This window comes from Argopecten irradians, chromosome 1 (assembly GCF_041381155.1).
Source record: "Argopecten irradians isolate NY chromosome 1, Ai_NY, whole genome shotgun sequence".
Lineage (NCBI taxonomy): Eukaryota > Metazoa > Mollusca > Bivalvia > Pectinida > Pectinidae > Argopecten > Argopecten irradians.
The window spans coordinates 35,205,827-35,228,039 of record NC_091134.1 but is presented as its reverse complement, the minus strand read 5'-3'; the positions used below and the strand labels follow the sequence as shown (position 1 = coordinate 35,228,039).

The 22,213-nt window shown below is 34.5% G+C and overlaps 2 protein-coding genes across 2 annotated transcripts; both read right to left on the bottom strand.

Annotated features, from left to right (window-relative positions):
* Window positions 1-2,002: 2,002 nt before the first annotated feature.
* On the bottom strand, window positions 2,003-8,331 carry LOC138325626 (carbohydrate sulfotransferase 11-like). Its single transcript, XM_069271416.1, has 4 exons — window positions 7,166-8,331; window positions 4,767-4,834; window positions 4,132-4,353; window positions 2,003-3,682 (listed from the first exon to the last, which is right to left on the bottom strand). The coding sequence occupies exons 1-4, from the start codon at window positions 7,386-7,388 to the stop codon at window positions 2,750-2,752; spliced, it is 1,446 nt and encodes a 481-aa protein (XP_069127517.1). The 5' UTR covers window positions 7,389-8,331; the 3' UTR covers window positions 2,003-2,749.
* Window positions 8,332-19,715: 11,384 nt separating this feature from the next.
* Window positions 19,716-21,310, bottom strand: LOC138325618 (uncharacterized). The gene is made up of 2 exons (XM_069271406.1): window positions 20,878-21,310; window positions 19,716-20,313 (listed from the first exon to the last, which is right to left on the bottom strand). Exons 1-2 carry the CDS (start codon window positions 21,088-21,090, stop codon window positions 20,155-20,157), a joined length of 372 nt encoding a protein of 123 aa, XP_069127507.1. The 5' UTR covers window positions 21,091-21,310; the 3' UTR covers window positions 19,716-20,154.
* Window positions 21,311-22,213: the final 903 nt, after the last annotated feature.

Here is a 22,213-nt window from a genome sequence, read left to right as displayed (position 1 = left end):
TATTTATGAATTGCAAACAGTATATCGATACAGCTATCAATTCCACTAAATAAATGAACAATTTCTGTTACAGTAGTATCGATTGTAAATTCGTTTAAAGATCATGATAAAATTATCAAATTCTGCCAACTGATGAGCTTATAACCAAATAGCAACGTTGTTAATGAAAAATACAATTGTTAATCAGGCTTGTAATCCAGACGGAGAAATTCCCCTGAAATGTCGAGGAGAAATCCCGTGCTAGTGTGACACAATTTGTATAAACTTTGATATGTCTGTCAATACATTGGTAGATATTTGTGCCATTGCATATGAGTTCATCTTATTTTCACAAGGATTTGTAGGTGTAGTTTATGTAATACTCAATGCATTAATATAATTAGGGTATAAAGATGTCACCTTAGATACTTAAAATCCAACAAAATAATCACAATTTATATCTGACAGAACTAAAGCACAATCTGTATGATTTGACTATCTAAATTTCTGAAATACCATCAAACAGAATTTGTCTACCGCAATTTGACATTTTTTTCCTCGTGCAAAGAAAAACAGCAAATGTTATGTTTTGTCCAAATTGCACCAAATATTTTCCATAGTACCAGATTCTTGTCTTATTTCCATATCGCTTTTCAAAATGAGTGTTCATAGATGTCAATAAATTGATGACAAAATGAATGAAAGCCGATAAGTGTAGCGGTTGAAACTAAATTCATTAACGTTTAATTATATGAAAAATGAAATGATTTTTTTAGTTCCTACACTAAATGGCACTTCAATTTTTAACTAGCAGTCATCGATAGTAATCTCATAGTATTTAAGTGCATGACATGTTAATTTACTCCTTTTTTATGTTCATCATTTTGAAAACAATGAAGACCAAAATTATATACAATACTAAACCAATAGAACCGCAAAATAAATTGAAATAGGAAAAAATATTATAAATACTGAAATACTAGAACAGAACTAGATAATAACCAAACATGTCCACCGATACAGAGCAAGTTCGAACCCGATAATAAGGATGTACACCTCTAAAAAGTGACAATTTTCCTGTATTAAACTTTTCTCTCACATGGATATATGGGAGTACATACCATAAAGAATATGTCCGTGTTCTCGTTTTGCGGTTATTGCTTACTCAAATATACCTATTTGACGACGCATTAGATTGTATGAGTAAGAGTGTCTTCTTTAAAAAATTAAAAATATAGCAGTTATGATTAATAGGACTCTTATATTTTTTCTCGGAATAGCAACATATGTTCCCTTTACCTCTTAATGTTCTGTTCAGTTACAAAATACAAAATTACGCCAATACGATATTGTCACTATAGGTAATGTTGCGCTGATATTTTCATTCGAGTGAAAGATACCACTTTTATCTTTTCACCATTAAACTTTATATTTCACTCAGAATAATATCTAAAACTATATATCACAATTATAATCCCTCTAGAATAATTCATGTATCGGCATCACGAAATTATCCTTTTTTACACTCAGACATGAAGAATATGACTGCTGGAAGCAAACATCATTACCTTACTTCTTTGTTTCTTACTTCGTTTCACTTACATGGATTTATCTTTGTAATTCCATAACCTGTCTAACACCCACATAGACGCGCCGCGATAACACATCTACTTACTTTACGTTAAACATACACACACACACACACACACACACACACATCGCCACCACACAACCATCCACTTACGTCCGTACGTTTATACATACACACATACATATACATACATGCCACACAACCTTCATGCGAAATTTATCATTTTTAGGTAAACATATATCGGTTCATAACAGATAACTATTATGGAATATATTTCTCAGCAGCCAATAGGACTTCAAAGACCCCTTATAATATTAAATTTGCAGGATTTTACCCCAAAAATACAAAACGCTATTAAAAATCCTATTGTTATGCTTGTTTCAGTATCAATCAATAATATGACCATGAGGGAGCATTGTTGTGAAGAATCAATTTTGTATTATTGATGATTACATTATCAATATGTTACAAAAGGTGTGACTTGAGCATAACTTCCAGGTAAGCTTGACAACTGCGCAATAATCAGGAAAATATCTTATTACAATCCGACATTTAATTGCTTATGCTTCATAACGGTTATCTAGTTTTACAAACTTTATTTGAAAAATGTATGTTATGTATAACATGAAATGTTAATTGTGCAGAAACTCTTTGTAATTTTCATGGCTGCTGTAGTACCACAAATATAAACACAACGAATTTTGTTTGTATACCGGTATATTTTTCACCACCATTGTTCCACGGGATAACCACAAAAATTTCTATCCACGAAAAAGTATCAAATCTCCAAACCGCGAATGAAAATACACACGAATATTTCATGTCATACAGTTTCGCAATGAAATGTAAATATAGCTTTAGGATAATCCTTAATGATGTCACATATATAGACTTCGTCTATTTGTATAAGACAAAAACAAAAACAAAAATTCTTTGTGTATTACGAAATTATCTCCCTTGCGGGTAGGTATTTATTGTGACGTCATTATAAATTATTTTGAAAGTGAATCTAGACCACTAATGTTAATCTAAGGCACTTCTCTTAATATTTTTATAAACTTTCAGGAATCTTTTTTAATATTTTAATATCAAGAATAAGTAATAAACTTTTAAGGCACTAAAATATGAAATATGAACCACTCGCATTAAGCATAAATAAAATATGTCATATATATTTGATCACTGATCAATATCAAAATATTTGGTATCACTTCGAGAGTCTTCAAATTTGTGATATAAAGTAGATAACGAACAATCGTATCCAAATACTTCACAATCTACACGCGTTATATCAATAAGTTTTTTCATGTCATTTTTATCGACTGATCTAAACGCCTCCAGGAACGCCTCCTGGCGATATTGAGAAGCACGTGCCTTGTCGCGTGCGTCACCGATGGCGCTAGTAACCGCCGTAATGTAATCACGCTGTGTTACATTCCCAGCCTGGGTTCTAGAAAACGGAAACTTCGAATGTTTACTTATTACTCCCCGTATTTGAAATTTTTTCCACATTATCTTCTGTGCGTCATAAAAACTAATGCAAATACTTGATTTATATGCATAAAGTATATTTACTTGGTCCTTGATGGTGTCACTTACAGTTCCCGATCTCATGGTTTTATTCAGAGTAAAAGCCATATCAGTAAACCCTAACGACTTTACGATATACAGAGTGTCGTCAACAAACGACTCCATTTTACCTATAACGTCATATTTAATTTGACATGGACGGCAATGGTCGAACATCGGTAAAAAATGTCCATTTCTACGGCTGTTGTGTGTTTCGGAATGAATTAAATATTTGACAAACTCCCGAAAAGTGACGCCACTTCCACAAGCAATATTTTGTTTCCTTTTTTCTTCTCTGAAGTTTTCAATTATGTAAACTCCCAAAGAATTCCAAAACATCGGGTTCGGTGAAAACAGTTTGTCGACATATCCAGAGAAGATGCGGTAAAATGGATGTCGAGTAATGATGAAACTTCGGTAAGTTGAGATCATTGAGTGGATTTCATCAAAAAAGATATTTTTGAGTGTTTCTTGACCACCTCCTAATGCTGCTCCTGGTGGTATGTCGTAGGGATGAGCTGCAGAACTAAGTCCAGTCAGCACCTGCAAAAGTCGTTCAACTGATTCATGTACAATGAAATACCCCATAACGTTTGTGTTGTACTAGTATCTCTCATGATAATGTGACGTTACTCTTTGTAAGTAAATATTCCCGCTAAAAACGAATTCAAATGTTACGCGAATAAGTGTGTAAAAAGATCATATTGATGTACGATTGTTTAAGAAACGTTATGTCTTTGCAAATATATTTAGAATAACGAAGACTGGAAATAATATGTACGAGAAAATAAAGTGTTTCACAGTAAGTGTTACTAACATGAGCCTGTATAAAACGGAAAGGTGTTTGGCGGACAAAATAGCTCCAAATACTACACCAACTTGTGGTACGTCATTTCAATTCACCATTAGGGAGAGGACGAACTCTTTGTCAATGCCTACATGTATATCATACCTTATTATGAAATTATTTGAAAACTGAAAATAAAAGATACCTGCCAAAGGCGTCTCCAAAACGTCGATCCAACTTTCTCGATAGCACAGTATAGAATGCGATGGTTTCTGTCTACTACGATGTGGTCTTTCACGGAATCCTGGGAACTATTGCCTCTCATTTCTTTATCAAATTCTCGTCCTGCACAGGCATCCAGCATCGTCTGTCGTCTAGCGGCATATTCCTTATCCAGTTTAATCCGTGAAGGCTGAATCTGGAAGTTCTATAAAGTCATATTCTATATAGTATTTAGTTTATGGAAAACTAGAGTTATTAGTGGTTATACTGATGATATTTACCATACCAACGTGAATATTAGAAACAAAAAGGAGGGAGTCAACTATAATTAAATGTGAAAGATGTTATTCTAGAAAGAACAAACACCTTCCTTTTTACATGAATTAATTATTTAATGGAACATTAAAAATCAGGAAATGTAAGTCTCTGCTTCACTGACCACGCCTGTCATACAAATATAGATTAACTTGACTATCATTATGATTTTAAACGAAACTTGAATGCATTTGAATAGTCTAAACTATACCTGTCCATCAAATGGATATCAGACCAAATGGCAATACCTGATTACTGTGTAAGCTATTAAAATTGATATGTCCAATATTGAGGTGTACATACCGGAACATTTCTGTCAATATTTGGTCGCTGAACATCTGACAGTGTTACATCCTGTTTGATGACGTCATCTAGGTTGAGACAGAAAAAGATTGCTGGAATATTGTTTTTGGTAAAACAGAATCTTAATTATCCCTCCATTATCCTATAAACCAACTGAGTTTCATGACAACTTAGTTTTTAGTATTTGCCATAATCATCAGTAAAATCAGTGTATTTCACTCTTCCAAATAAAATGTCTTAGTTGATCAAAAGATTTCACTAAAATCTCTATAAAATACTTTCTTGTTAAAACATTGGCTTTATTCTGTTGAACTTTCATTAATCAATTAATCAATCAATAGTCACCATTTCAGTCACTGAGCCCAGGTTGCGTTCGAGCAACATTTGGTACATGTATGTTTTAAATTTGACTATCGACAAAATAATATCATCAATTTCAAAATTGCCAAACATGACAATGATTATATTTTCAACTATACATATTTAGTACGAGAAGAAGCTCGTTATCAGTATAATGTATCCGTGTATAGTGTGCTATTCGGTGTCTTTGGCTAAAGTGAAAAAACAGCATACATTGGCGAGAGTTCAACTATCGCAAAGAGACACCACAAGTATAAACAGCACTGGTGTTTTGTGGTGAACGTTTACTGACAGCTATCACACAAGGCATGTTGTATTTCTAGCATGACAAGTGTCATAAACATTCCTATATCGATGTATGTACATAAATAAATGTATTGAATAACATTAAATTCTCGGTAAACATATAGAAATATAAAAAAAAGTAGAAACACGTTGTTAGTTTAGCATTAGCGCTTTCATCATGTTCTACAGATGCTTAACAACATTAGATGACGTCATGACAGTATAGTCATTGTATATTGTGACGTCATATTAAGAGAGGTAATTATACATATAACAATTGATTGTGTTTTTTGTGTACACGGACACTGGCCCTCAGTGTATTACTGGTCTCTCCAATGTAAAATTTCTGACATCTGGGGCATGTTATTACATTCGAATGTTCTGGAGTAGAATTTGAAAGATGAACCTTCTGTAATGTTGTCGCATGTTCCACATAGTGGGCCCATACATTTTCTTACGGTGAAATTTTCTTCAGATAGGAAGTTGGATTTACATCGTACTATCTTCAGATTTTTGGGTTGGCGTTTACTATTGATGAAGGTTGTATTTTTCAGCACTCTCTGCATATGTATATCTGCTTGGAGTACATTGTTTAGTTGGCGTAGCGTTCCGGTTATGTTTTTATTCCGTGGATTATGTGTGGTTACTAATGGTAATATTGAAGATTCTGTTTCTTGATTCTCTTTTGGACTGAGGAGCATTGTTCTGTCTAATTCTTCTGCTTTCCGGATTCCATCTTCTATCAGTTTGGTCGGATATTTTGGAGTTTTCAAAAAACTGATTAATTCTTTCAAGCGGGGACTCTTGTTTCACTCTCACTAACTATGGTACAAATCCTTCGAGCAAGATTATATGGAATTGCCCGTTTATTGTGTCGCGGATGGCCCGATCCAAAGTGAATATACTGGTGTGTGTCTGTTGGTTTGTAATAAATATCTGTACATATGTACATATATATGTAGATTTGAAAACACATGATTGCACGGAATACATAACGATGCTTTGTTGGAAATAACACATTAAATGTGTCATAAAACTTGAAGTAGCTGTTTCAGCATACCCGATCAAAGGTGTATGTCTCACTTTCGCTTACTAACCCCTGGGAACTAATAAATATTCATAAATATCCCATCAGTGAACAAGCGTACCAATGAACGAGTTATAGGTATCCGTGTGTAAGAGACAAAAACAAAAACAAAAGCAACATAAAAACTATACGATATCGGTCTGGATAAGGACAATGTAGATTGCCAGAATACCAATAAATGTTACTTTGTTGGTGTATTACCAACTAAGAATACATCTTTAACATTAGATAACACGATTTTTATACTGTAAACACACTTATGTTAGTGTATTATAGAGTTATTATAGCACAAGAACAAAGAGGTAATAACATTTTACTAAGAGCCCTGTACATGAATTAGCGTTTCAAAAATAACGTGAAAAAAAGCGAAAATAAAACTACTGCTAAAAATAAGTAAATTTACATTATATCCTTAAAACTGATGATGAATTAAGTATTGAATATATATAATGGCACTAATTCACGTGATACCTGATAACGTTTATGACTATTGTTTCTATTGGTGATGGAATGACGCTAAAATATTCTATATCGCCATTTCAGCGGGAAAATTACAGTTAAAGCGTTACATTCCATCACCACCGAATATACTAGTCCCATACAAAACCTATCGGGTATTACGTGGTACATGAATTAGCCCAAAGATTTGCAATCATACTTTACTTACGTAAGGAGGGGTTTTGATATTTGGATGTGCCGTCCAGACATACATGGGCATCCCTTAGTATGACCGTCAATCCAAATATAAAACAGACACAAAGGATGTAACGGCATTGTCTTCTGTATGACATCGACATTTTGGTATCTTGCTGTGAGTACATAAAATTAAAAAAAATTGAGGTACTGTAATAATGGTATATCATAAAAACAAAACATAAAAACAGTGACATTAATTACATTAAAAATAACTTCGCTCAATTTTCGTTCTCCACGTGTGTAGTTTCCACGTATTAGGGACAGACGTTGCATCTATATGTTGCAAATGCTTGTTATCATTTCCCTGGCTAAAACATCTTTTAAAATCACCTTAAAACAGATTATATAAATCCGTGTGTCTTGGTAAAATGTATCACTAAATATCAAACACAATAAAATATATGTCCGTGCTTTTTGAATATCACTTTCTGGAAAGTAAACCTGTTTATCCCGCTCCGTTTGCTAAAATCCGTATGAGAGTCGAACAGCAAAAGGATAGGACATCCTTGCGATCGTTAGTACTGTATATATGATCGTCAGCATTATTTGATCTTTAGATCGATAAAACTTATTAATACGATTTACTCCACGTACGTGTTCAGAAGTGTGACAGGTTTCCGCACCAATGATGGTATCGATACGGTGTCATTTACTATGCGCGACTGGTTAATTATGTGATACATGCCCAAACTATAGGAAAACTCCACTTTATATGATGCTTGTCTCCTTTATTTGATATTATTTTCAACATTTCTGCCATCTCTTACTCACAAAGTCAATATTTCCATAATTTTATTGTAAAATACTGGTCATAAATTTGGGGCCGCTGTCGTCGAATGACTAGGATGTCCCGGCAAAAAATATCCGACAACACAATCAACAATAAACACATGCCCTTAACCTCTGGATAGCGAGTTCGAATTCTATGTGGAACAGTTGCTAGGTAGTGTTCACTGGTTGGTGGTTGTTCTCTGGCTTTCCTTACATGATCCTGGCTGGACGTTAAACTAATCAAACCAAACCGTAGGTTGTGGGCCTATATCTTTCGCCATGTACTCCGGCTTTCATCCAAATCCTATAACACCTGATAATGTTAAAATACACAGCAGTCTATGTAGAGGATGTAGAGGATGTGTTTAGATCGTATGTGTACTAAAGCAAGCAAGTAAATTTCAAAACAAATCGTTGAAATCGACAGTGTAGTTGAAATAATGACAGCTCGGATACAGTGTACTCTTAATAATGCATACTAAATCGATATTCAATATCTCGCAAATAAAAAATGAACTATTTTGTGCTATTATTTTAAAATAAAAAAAAATAATCTAAAAACGATTGAAACATTTTATTTGTAACATAGTCTACCTGTTCTCCCACGAATTCGATTTTTTTTCTGTAATAAAAGACGTTTTATTGGATATGCCTGACACAAAATCCATAGTGACATCGCGCTATGGATTTTTTTTTTAATTTTATCCTAGTATTTATCCTATATTTTCAAATGTAAGAACTAACTAAGAAGTAATATGTAACTATTTTTATAAATTTATAGATAAATCCAATTCCGGATTTCTTCCCCGTCGACTGTTTTACCGTTAGATATTCTCAATTAAGTGGCCAGTAAAACTTCTAGTTTGTTTTCAAAACTTGTACAATTACTCCGGATAATGAGGAATGAATTTTAAACTTCATCCCAATCACCACGTTTTATCTTCCTAGGCCACTGCATATTGAAATGAATAGATATACTATATAGCTCTATTGATTTCCGTCATTGAGCTATTAAAAAGTTTGTTATACAGATATTTCAGCAATTGCTCAATTTAAGTCAGTATATCTAATTTTCCAGGAATGTACAATACTTAGAATGTTATATTTCACGATTTGCTTACATCATGAAATTATAAGAAGCAATATACAAATGTGTCATGCGGTATCATCCAGCCAACAGTCAAACCTCTTTCCTTGTGGTGATGGTCCAATCATCACAGGGAAACAGTTTTGATTGTTGACTGAGATGGTATTAATCAGCTGTTGTTTTGTTACCTGACAAAATCATTGCGACGCAATCCAAAACGAGTCGCAGCTTCTGTTGAGAAAGAAAATTTTCGAAAAAATATTTGGGTCATGCGCGCCGGTGTTCATGACGTCAACAATTTAATTTCTCGTCGGTCAACTGTCAAAGTCTGAGAATTTATTCATTTGTAACGATTGTATAGAGAGTCAGGTAACAAAATCAAATTTGTACCGCTAACATTATATATAATAATGATATGTTATAATCGTTACGATATAAATATTGTTTATCTTGACGTTACACACAAAGGTCGGGGTTCAGAAAATTTGAAAGAAAAGAGACGGACATTGGGGAGGAAGGCCAGTTTACAGTCACAGGGACCTGACACGATTTTTTTAAACTAACAGTATACATGTATATATATTATAGTATCAAGGGTATGAACTCGGCGGTCGAGAAAAACATATTTATTTTTTTTTAAACCGTGATTATTTTAATAAATGGGTAGATTTTGTGATTTTGGCTTGGTTTTTGAGGTACCCATTAGAGCCGAGACGAAATTTTGACCGGACAGGGAAATGTCTACCTAGCATATTTTTCGTAAATTTCCCGATTCATCAAGCCATAACTTCGTCAATACTTGGCCAATTTTGTTCATCAAGCACTCAATGGAAAAATAAATTATGTCTCTTTAAGGTAAGATATCCGTCAAGTTGTATAGAACCAATTTATTAAAATAATCACGGTTTTAAAAAAAATAGGTCCGTTTTTCTCGACCGCCGAGTTCATACCCTTGATACTATAATATATATATGTATACTATTGGTTAAAAACGATGATTTTCGCAATCTGAAAGTAGAGGTCTAGAGGAAGGACAACGCCATCCCTTAGCACAAAAGTAAATACACAGAGGACAAGGGACCGTATTGGCCAAAAATGGCCTCAATTTTATGTCATAACATGTTTGAGTTATTTAAGACTATAGAAAAGTTTCACACTGTCAATAATTTTCATTCTGACTTATCCAATGCTTTACAATGTCACTTCCTCCAAATTCGACCTAGGCGTATCTGGTGGGTGTCGTGAATGAACATAGATCGCTTACTATTCCGTACCACCTGGTTCTGTTATCATTAATACAATTTCATGTATTAACTATCTTGATATTGTTATTAAATTTTGAGTTGGGGTTCAGTTTTTTTGATAGGGGTTCATTTTTCTTTATCATTTAATCCCATACCATCAGATGAATAAATTAGTTGATAGTTTGCATGTCTTGGAGCAATTCCTATTTATCTAATCTAATCCCATTTGCTGATTTATCATAAATGTCAGATCGAAACAACAGCTTGTGGTCAATTCACCTTAATTGTTCATAAAGCAAAAAATCACGATGTATTGATATATTTCCATTGATTAAGTTCTTGGCATGTCTTTAGTGACGCATAAGTCCTTGCAGGGATGAACGAGGATGGATAACGTGACACTTCCCAAATTGCTACACTTTTTGAAGAAAATTGTTAAAAACTTTTTAATCCAGATTTTTCTATTAACACTCCACAAATAGATGCCTTCAGTTTTAATTTCATGATTTATTTACTTGTCAGTAGTGCATATATTTATAACTAGAGAGCTTTGAAGCATGCCCAGTTAAACCTTTGAAATGTGATATTTCCCTCGGCCTTTGGCCTCGGGGAATATCACCTTTCTCAGGTTTAACAATTCCTCGTATTAACCCACAAAAAGTCACTATTTGTATAATGTTATTAATCATGTGTTTTGTTAGGTAATGTATTGTCGACTATAGACATCAAAAAGACACAATATTTCTTAAAATACTTAAAGTGTATTATGTACATTTTAACGTTCGTCCTTTAAAATGTATATTTTTGAATGCACCAAATTCGACTTCAAGTAACAGCTGGCAAAAATAAATCAAACAGGATTACCACATTACAATTCTCAACTCACTCCCTGCTATTGATTGCCATGATATAATGGCTATCTGATGCAGATTTCAATGGCATGCGACAAATGACGCAATCTCAAATACACTATCTGAAAAGTAGAAGGTTTGCAATCAATCTAGAACTAACAACTAAATATCGCTGATCGGGGATAATCACATCCTCGATACTCCAGGGGTTACTATTACTGACGATATAACCACTCCTGGACTATCTCATAGTAAAACTGACGGCAGTTCAAGAGAAAAAAAATGACCAATCACAAGCCTGTAGAGACTTCCTTTGAAGATTACAGAGAGAGCGACCCACAACTTCAAAGCCACGCTGTTAACCACAGTGTACTGGTATACAATTCATTTGATGTAAATCAAAGGCTCAAATTACCTGTGTCTTTGGGTGCCTACAGTTTTACTATGAGATAGTCCAACGGTGGATATAACGTCAGTGATAGTAACCCCTGGAGTATCTAGGATTGGATAGAGATCAAATATGTGTGTGACTTATAAAGGCATTCTGAGGGAAAATTGTTTAATCACAAAAATAGATGTATTGATAAGAAATAATCAGAAAGTAGGTGTTTAAGGTACATACTTTAACCAAAACGGCTTTTATTACTGTAAAACATCTTATGTTGCCGTCGTTGCGCTTCACTGCACCAGGCGACATACCACCTAAATAAACCTTCATTGTTAACATAGAGGTTCCCCAACCAGTGACTGTTGTTTATTACGTTTATCAAACTGGAAATAATTAATATTCAAATTTTGAAAAGACATAAGTTTTAATGAATGTCATTTCCAAATTTGAAAATTAACTAAAGAGATTTTAGATAATAATGGTAAATAACATTAATAACATTAACATTTTATTAGTGAACGCTAACGAGTAAATGTGTGTAGTAAGAGTTGGTGTCGTGATTAGATACGGTAATATAAGTATGCCAATGATAGATAAGTAAATTATTCCATATTATGTGGATCCTTAATAGCACATTAGAATGAAAGATTAATACACCCAATATGGCCGCCACGGCCTCTGATTGGTCGATACTATTTTTCCCTATTACGATTGTAGTTATTAACCGATTTAGATCACGCCAGATCACCAGGGGCGTGAGTGACTTCTCTATTGCTCGCAATGGCAATTAAATATAAAAAAAACATATGTGCATGTACATTATAAGTAATTATAAACATGTATAGATATAAAGGATATCCTAAGATCATTGTAGATATTATAGAACTAGAGCAGAAACGTTTTAGAAAGCAATATCTATCAAAACATCATGCTTACCCAGAAGGTCTATGGTGAAATCAAGCTTCTATTATATTACCAGGAAACATTAGAAATGTTTCTCTATGAAGTTGAAGAATCAACGATCTACCAAAGCTATTGATTAATGACAATGCAGTATGCATCATACCAATTAAAAATAATCATTGTCACGTTTGTTCTAAACATTGATTAATCTTGAGCGGGAGGTTGATAAAATGTATATTTTCAGTTGAAAGGAAATGTTTATACAGTTCCAACTTCAACTTTGGCAAATCGTTATGTTACGAGAGGTATAACAAAGCGAGAATATTGATAAGTTGATCGGTAGCATAGATAAGTAAATATATCTCGCCACAGAATGACAATAACTAGATCAGAATAACACATTAAGAACAAACAAAATACATTCTAGTGCCACCACAGAAACTTGATTGAGAGTCATCCTTCACTGCCGCTCTATGATAAATACATCGGACACGAAGGTTGAGGGAGTAAGTCACCTGTAAAATCATGCCTCAATAACTTCGAGAGAGTTATATCTCCAGTACATTATTAATGTTTTACGCAAATGTTACCATAGATTTCCCAAGGGAATAGAACAGTAATAACATACATATGGCATGAATAGACCAGCTGTGGGGGTGATCCCGCCTATTTGACCTAGATTACTAAGAAATTGTGTCCTTCATTATCGATCAAATTGCTCCAAGGCATGAACGCCATCAACTAATTTATACGTCTGGTTTCAGTTTAATATTCAATACGATATAATTGATTTGATAATGAAGAAAAAGAATTCCATCGAAACCCTGAACCCCATTCATGATATTTTTTTTTTTTTTTTGCAATAAGCGCCTTATCCAATAATTAAGTTTCAAGAAATTCACAAGCAATTTTATATTCAACATTTTCAATCTCGTGTTTTTATTAAAGCGAATAGTCGGGCAAGTGACTGTAAAATCGGTAAAAATGGTATTAATATATCCGGTATAATTTCTTATGAATTAGAAAAATAAAACTTTCCGTCAAAATCGCTGTACATGCGAAGAAAATAATAATATCTATGGGAATCCTAAAAGTCCTCCCGACCGGCTATGAGTGCAGTTCAACCTTAACGCATGCGCAACATCCACCACTCTCCGTAGTAAACAAAACATGGCTACCGTAGTTTTGAACCAAAAGGTTTCCGCCAAAACAACCAACTGACTCACCTAAAATGCGAAAGGAAAGGCAATGGAGCAGCGACAATCCCAACAAATGACTCGGTAAACATTACGACGCATGGAGAGTGTTAATACAACTTGTTATAGTGAAGAGAACAGTTCAAACGAGCACGCGGCTCCGGACCGCTACTGTACGTACCTATGTTAGGCCTACTACCCGGTACTCCCTGCTCAGCTGATAGTGAGTGAGTCTTCGTATTTTGATCATTATGTAAATAGTCCCTAGCAGTATTTTTTCATAAATGAGTGGTCACATATGGTCACATGTTTCATACCTGTTCCCCAATCGCGTAAAACGTAACCCTGGGGTAAATAGCGGTTCTTTCGTGGGGCCTCTTTAGGGGTAATGAATGCCCTGTATATTTATAAAATGTACCGTTGTAATGCATGTACAGTTAGAATGTAACCGCTAGTGCATTATCAAGCTAAGATTTGTTTCAATTAATCTATAATATTATGCTACCGGTCAATTCATACAGTTCTGATGTATATATTTATAGATATGTACATGTTCTGGTAGTGTTATACACATACATTGTATATAGGATTTACATTGTAGGTTATTTGGTAAAATTGTATTGTATATGTTCTGATATACACATATACATATGTACATGTAGGTTTTAGCTTGTTCTTTAGATATATTTGGAGGACACATACAGTATTATTAATAAATAATAAATAGTGTTTGTATATTTATTACAACTGTACCTGGTTCATGTGTATATGACAAACTTTACAGAGTTGAAATGTACTGCAGCCATGTATCATTTATAATTATTCTGAATTTTTGTTGGAACTATAGATAATGAATTTTGTATCTTTTTTGAAACAATATTTGATTCTATCAAATGCATCAGTGACACATTCACAACTCATAAAATGTTTTCTCTAAAATAAAAAAAAAACCTGTAGAATGAACCTACATTTATTCATTTATATATATTTGAAATTGATCATTTCAATTTTTGTCATATTCAACAGATATAAAAAATTGTTGGTTCTTTTTTTCAGGCACCATGCATGCATAGTGACATGAATACAGAAAGTTCATCCCTTGGACCTGTATACAAGTGTATGTATACATATACATACAATTAGCATCATATGAAGACTGAAGAATGTTGACTTTTCCAATATGGACCTAGAAGATCATGAACAGAACATTTAAACAGTATTATTTATTAAATGTTCCTTTCAACTGTAATCATTAAATAAAATTATGATGCAATACTTTTTCATTGTTTAACTTTGTAGAAATATTTGTTTATATTAGTCCTCTAGATCCAGTGATTATAATTCTTGCATCCATATGCCGGCCCATTTGTTTGTCAGGGCATGTGAGATAGCTTTTCAATTACTTTTAAAATATAAGGATTTTTTTTACATATAGCAATATAGATACCATTGTCTTAGGATTTCTAAATTCTACTTTACAAGAGAGTAGACTCAACATATAAATAAAACCATAAAACTAGCAAGTTATCTGAAATGTTAAAAATCTTTTTGTCTGAACCAAATTTCACATTTATTGTCTATGTGTAACTTGTACATAGACCATTTATGTATTAATACTGTAGTAACAGTGATTACAAACACATAGACTAAAATGTAGTATGTAGTACTATGTACATCTGTCTTTGATTTGAGTTCTAAACAAAAAAGTGGTACCTAATTGGGAAGTTGTGACTTGGGCGGAGGGTGAAATACAGAAGAAATAGCTACACATGGAAAAAAGAAAGATATACAGTACCATATGGATTCAAAGTTGCTCCAAAATCAATGAGACTAAATAACCAAAAAAAAGCCATGTAAACCCCAAATATGCAATGACCAGATCAATGATAAAGCACCCTTCCACTTCCAGTTATCTGTAGCTATTTCTTCTATATTTCAACCCCCCCACTCAAGTTACAACTTCCCAACCTCATGATTCTTCTGTCATTCAGCCCCCCCCCCCCCCCCCCCCCCCACACACATACCTGATTGATTGTCATGTTATTTCAGGTTCCTATTCAGGTATATTCCTAAAAACCAAAAAGGGTATACGCACTGTGTACTCTCAAAGGAGGGGAACCACTTCATTCAAAAATGGAATTTACAATTTCATCTTAATTTTGAAATTTTCAATTTAATTATTAATTACTGGACTATTAAAACAGTATAGAACCCCTCGGCTACAGACAAAGTACTGTGGTACACATTTCTCTTAATTAATTACTTTTCTTCAACTCAATCATCTTTTTCTCCAGAGCACAAAAAAGAACAGGAAACAACAGAAAAGGAAAGTAACATACATGTAGGCCTATATGTTTTCTGGAAATATATATGATGTGTTAATTCTCACAGCATAGGCCTACATGAATGTGAAGAATTAAATATTATCAATGTTTGAGAGAATTTCCTAGTTGTAATTCTATAGCAGCTACATGGAATGTACGTTTACATATATACATTGTACGATACATATACATCATAAAAGTTTCTTTCCTTCCAGCTGGACATTCATGTCATCTCTCTCCAGAACTCAAATATTGTTTACAAAAAAAAAAAAAAAAAAAAAAAAAAAAAAAAAAACAGAGACATAGATAATTTAATTAAATCTCTGCAAAAAACTACACGAATAATTGAACACATATATTGTACTTGTAAAATATCTATGTATGAGCTAATTTATTTTCACATCTTTGACAGCTACATGCATGGACGTTCTATGGAACGTTTTCGTGTGGTTTTAAATGGGAAATTATGTTACGATTATTTGTATTTAATCTTCATGATTCGGTTGATGTAAAATACGACGAATGCGATGCTGCAATAATTGCCCCTTGCCGGGGCCCCATCTCTGCATCGGCCGAATATTTGTGTCGATTTCCATGTACAAGATGCTTTTATCGTAAAATGATTACAAAGCATTGTCATTAATGTAAGAATACTTCATTTGCATCAAATGTATCATCTCAAAACAACAATTTGCATACCGCATTAGTGGTTTATCACACGAAACGAAACCGACACGACCGAGAAACACATGTCCATGTTGACATTCATTTCCACGCAGCCTCGTTTTCAAAGAGTTTGGCGAATTTATATTTAGAACTGTGCTAAATTTACACGGGGCTTCCCAAAATTTCAAAGGTCAAAACTGGACACCGTAAGCAGAACTTGACCATCATTATGGTATACAATGACTTTTGGAAGGCCAAAGAACGCATTTAGACTGGTTTCCTTTGCCCGACTATTCATTTTAAAGCCTTAAATTTTATTTATTTCTTATCAAATTTTAATTTGTAAATGTTGGTTTTGAGCAAGATTGAATCATTCGAGCTTGAATTTAGATGCCCCACTTAGGATCTTATCTTTTCTCTTCTTCCTAACTCACTTTATCCTTCCTAATGCCTCCCTTGGCACCGCCTCACTTTTGGCCTTGAGCTGAGCGTTCGCCCCTGTGAGGAAGGCTCTGGGTTCTGTCCCCTGGCCAAGACACACCAAAGTCTATAAAAGTGTTAGTTTCCGCTCCTGCTTAGCGCTCAGCAAACAGGGAGTAGGACGACTGGTTCGCCCGTTGTCAGTATAATGTGACCGGGTGGGGTGTGTTGCTTGTTGTCTTCGGCGGCATGCTTCAGTGATATAGCACTATAAAAAGGGCAACAGTTCCACTATACAAGAAGACACTACATGAATATACCGCAGTCTCCCAAAACACGCACCTCGCACAACATACATGCAACACACCGCATATATGGGAGGCCGTCCTTACATGACCATAGCTGTTAATAGGACGTTAATTAATCAAACAAACAAACAAACAAACAAGATGCCCTACAAAAATGATAATGTTTCTCTATTGTCTGCAACACTGTAACATTTGCCAGCATTCTTCCCACACATCGTTGGCATTTATTAAGTTTTTCTTCCGAGCAACTAGGGAATAACATTTTATAAATCAGTCATTTTAGTATCTACAGTTATATTTTCATCAGGCAAGCATTTACTATTTGCTTTATATTCACGTATTTTAGGATAAGACATTGTGTCTTTAGATATATTTGATTTATGCAAGTTTTTCTCTCCTTCATATATGCAATTTGTGTTTAATCTTTTACATGTACATGTCTAGATGACCTTAGGCATCTACAAACTGTTGTACATCTATACCTGTAAACTGATCGCTGCTTTTCTTAAAAAAAAAAACTCAAATCAAAACGACCAAGAAGCGTATAATGTTTAAGTGAATAGTCGGGCAAAGAAAACCAGTCTAAATGCGTTCATTTGCCTTCCAAAAGTTCTCACATATTAATACGACGGGCAAAGAAAACCAGTCTAAATGCGTTCATTGGCCTTCCAAAAGTTCTCACATATTAATACGACGGTCAAGTTCTGCTTACGTTTCCCAGTTCTGACCACTGAAATAAAGAAAGTTGAAAGCATTGAAAGCGAGGCTGCGTGGAAATGTAACCACGGACATAGTCAGCCAGGAGGACGTTTTAGGATTGCTATACTTTAAATTAATTTCTTCGTACACAGACAGATTTTGACGAAAGATTTTATTTTTCTATTTCATAAGAAGTTATGCTGGATACATTCACACCATTTTTACCGACTTTAGCCATCCTTGCCCGACTGTTCACTTTAAATACCCGTACCAGCTGTTAAAAACCATTTACAATAAGATGTAATTGACAATTTAACATTAAAAATAAATGTCAATATATTTAACTAAAAACCCGTCTTCCCATTCAGAAGATATATATCTAATATAGATTCCCCTTACTACTTGCCACAATATGTCGCATATCTAGCCACAATCAGATATGTACGAGATACACAATAACACTTTACTAAGATTATCAATCAATTTCAAATCAAATTTCTCCTTGATTTCCCTCGATTGCCGATCAACTTGATCAATATGATCAATAAATTTACCTAGATTACCAATCAAATGGAAAAGAAACATTTGGTTTAAAATTATGTTTTTAAGACAGTTCACAAATCTAGAACAAATGTTTTACTAAATCGGTTACTTAATTGGGTTACTTCTTTCTTTTAATTTTTTTTTCAGTTGATTGAATAAGCTTTCTCTTTCTAAAAATATTTATTTTTAAGTTTTGCTGTGTCTGCTTCATCGATACTTTTCTTCTATTTCCCTGTTTTATATTACTAAAGCAGGGGACGCTTGCACTCCAGAAACATTTTTTTCTTAATTTTCACCTTTGATCACCCATATACCATTATGCCTCATTAGATTTCAAAAGTGAGAAAAAACAGTGTATTCATATCAAACTAAGGTCGGTTTCGCGCTCTTAGGGAATAATGGTAGGGATGGACGACGGATGGAGGGTTCTCCAATATTGGTCGAGGGACAAAAATATTCTGTCAAGGAGAAACAAACCCAAACACCTTAAATGGTTTCTTCTATTTCGATTCATTACAGACTTTTATAAATCTTTAAATAAAGACGCATAAAATCTTTATTTCTATTATACCAATTTATTTTGCTTTTATGAATCGTTATGTCAATGCGTAATATATAGTTGAAATCAGCTGAGTGGAAAATCCAATTACGCAATGGAAGAGCATACAAAATACAGATAGTGACAATAGCTTTTCAAATCATGAAATTGGCATAAAATGTTGACAACTGTACCATCACAGCATATAAGCAATTACATTGGATTTACATCCCAGGATAGAATTTAATTATGACATTTTTGTTGGTAGTTCATCAACGATAAATAACTGTGATTTTATCTCTGATGACACTGCCGTTCTTGGTTTGTTCTTCGTTATCGACGGCTCGATTTAATGGTGATCAGCACAGAGTATTTGCGTACAAAATGTGTCTGTTCTATTTCTCGCTTCACCTTTGTCCACTTCATATCGTAATTACCTGGTTCTTGTAGGTGCATGACGTCCAGTAGCTATAGTTACCTTCGACATGTGTCGGCTGTAACTCTGCTTTCCGTGGCAGGCTTCCACCGGTAAGCTCTCGCCCTATTCTTTGTACCTTTTTCTGTTGTACCGGTACCTCGCCCGTTTATATCGGGGGTAGTTCGTCCTGGAGTGCCGAACTCTGGTTTCTTTGTACCTTTTTCTGTTGTACCGGTACCTCGCCCGTTTGTATCGGGGGTAGTTCGTCCTGGAGTGCCGAACTCTGGTTTCTTTGTACCTTTTTCTGTTGTACCGGTACCTCGCCCGTTTGTATCGGGGGTAGTTCGTCCTGGAGTGCCGAACTCTGGTTTCTTTGTACCTTTTTCTGTTGTACCGGTACCTCGCCCGTTTGTATCGGGGGTAGTTCGTCCTGGAGTGCCGAACTCTGGTTTCTTTGTACCTTTTTCTGTTGTACCGGTACCTTGCCCGTTTGTATCGGGGGCACTTTGTCCTAGTTGATTGAAGCCATTCTAAGCTCTCCAAAGTTTTCGTGTACCGAGGAAAAGCTAGAGCATTTATAGAAGGCTCGTACCAATAGTAGCGCCTACAGGACGTTCCACTTGCCAGTCTTCCAGTACGTGGTGAGGACCTTGTGAGCTGTCCTTCGGATCTTGGGGTCAGAATCCCTGTTGAACCTGTCAAGTGCTTCAGCGACGTCAAATTCCAGGTGGGCTGGGGAGCCGTCACACAGCGTGTGTAGGACCTGGTAATACAGAAGAAAGATTCATTAATGAATCAGTCGTTTCATTATATAAACATTTCAGATGTTGATTTATTTAGACAACTGTTTTATTCAATTACAATACATAGAATTATGAAATATTTTAAGCTATTGTATGTTTAAATATAATGACTTTCAAATTTTCTTTACAATAAATCTTAATTATCATTTACACAGAAATACATTTTTTCTATTTCAAATTCTTTCTATATGGTATATTACATGTATATAAAAGAAATTCTGGTAATATATCTTTCCATAACTATCATTAAAATTAAACTAATTTGATGATACATGACGAAGGTTAACTTATATGAAGGTGAAATTTCATAGTAATTTCATCCTTGATATTCCAGGGGTTAATATCGCTGTCGTCATATCCACCCCTTACGACAATGAAAGTAACCCCTGGCATATCGAGGATGTGGTAATTGATGCCGAAAAAAATAAAAATAAATAAATAGATCTATAATCAAAACTATGTGATTTTTATGTTACAATTAAATGAAACAAAACTTGTATATAATATACAATATCTTAAAATACCTGGAAGCGGACGTTGGAAGCCTCGTCGTCGACCATTTGGAGCACGCGCTTCCAGAAGTCGTCGTGGTCCTTCTTGACCCTGCATGGACACATTTCCTTCAGGGCGGTCTGACGGACTTGTGGACTAGAGTGTCTTGTCAAGTCCACAATGGTCTCAATGGTGGTAGTGCTCCTGCACAGACGAATGGCTTCTTTGTCAGACAAGTTAGACATGGTTTGTTTGGGAGAAATTGACGACGAAATCGTAACTGTCAGGTTAAGACCGACTTATGTCAGGTTTCTGTGATCCTGAGAGGTCTGAGGCATCGCCCCAAAACACCTGGCCTTTTATACATAGTGGTTTTAAGTCATGGTGTAATTCACCGTGTATTGCACAACGGAGTGACAACAATATATTACCCGGAAGTTGAGAAATTCTTTACTCGAGTTCGGATTGCCGTCCAAAGGGCGATAACTCTAACTCAGAAAAGAGCACAGACAATAAAAAGTAATAGTAGCTCTAGGTCTATCATTGCGGTATTGTTTTTTTTTTTAATTTCACCGGGGTATGCAAGAAATTGATTTCATAACCCGATGAAACTAAAAAATATTTGACATCAATGATTACAATCAGTTTCCCAAACTAATTGGTCAAATCCTTTGATTTTTCCAAATCAATATACTAAGTCGGCATTTCTATTGTGAATTTGTACAGTCGGGTTTTCGCGCAATTCTCGGATTTTTTTTCCCTTAGAGGTACAAAGAAGCCAAATCGGCCAATTAAAAAGTCAGCTTTGGTTTAAAATAAAGAAAACTTAATTATTTTGAAAATCAGCTTGAGTGTTCAAAGTTGAAAGATCCTTGCTAAACGTAAATTTTGTGTGTGTTTTTTTCTGATAATTCATTTAACATAATATTTAAAACATTCCCACCAAAACCATGTAACATGGATTCTGAATAGAAATTTAGTTTCCTTACCAATATGTCTAGAAATATTGATGTTATAAAGATATATATAGTTTCCCTATTTGGGTTTTAATATGTCCTCTTGACAAATGTTACGAAAAAAATTGAGTACAACTATAATTGATAATTTTGACTAAAGGTTTTAGATGCAGTGTTTCATACTTTTTTGTTATAGCAATAGACTTTTAATGATCAAAATGTTTTTTTTATATTTTGCTGCAGTGCATCCTCGATACCACAGAGTTTACTTTCACTGTCGTTAGATCCACCTCTCGACTATCTCATAGTATAATTGATGGAAGTTCAGGAGACAAACACTGACCAATGACAGGCCTACAGAAGGTAACAGGGAGAGAGCGACGCTCAACTTCAATGCAACACAGTCAACCAC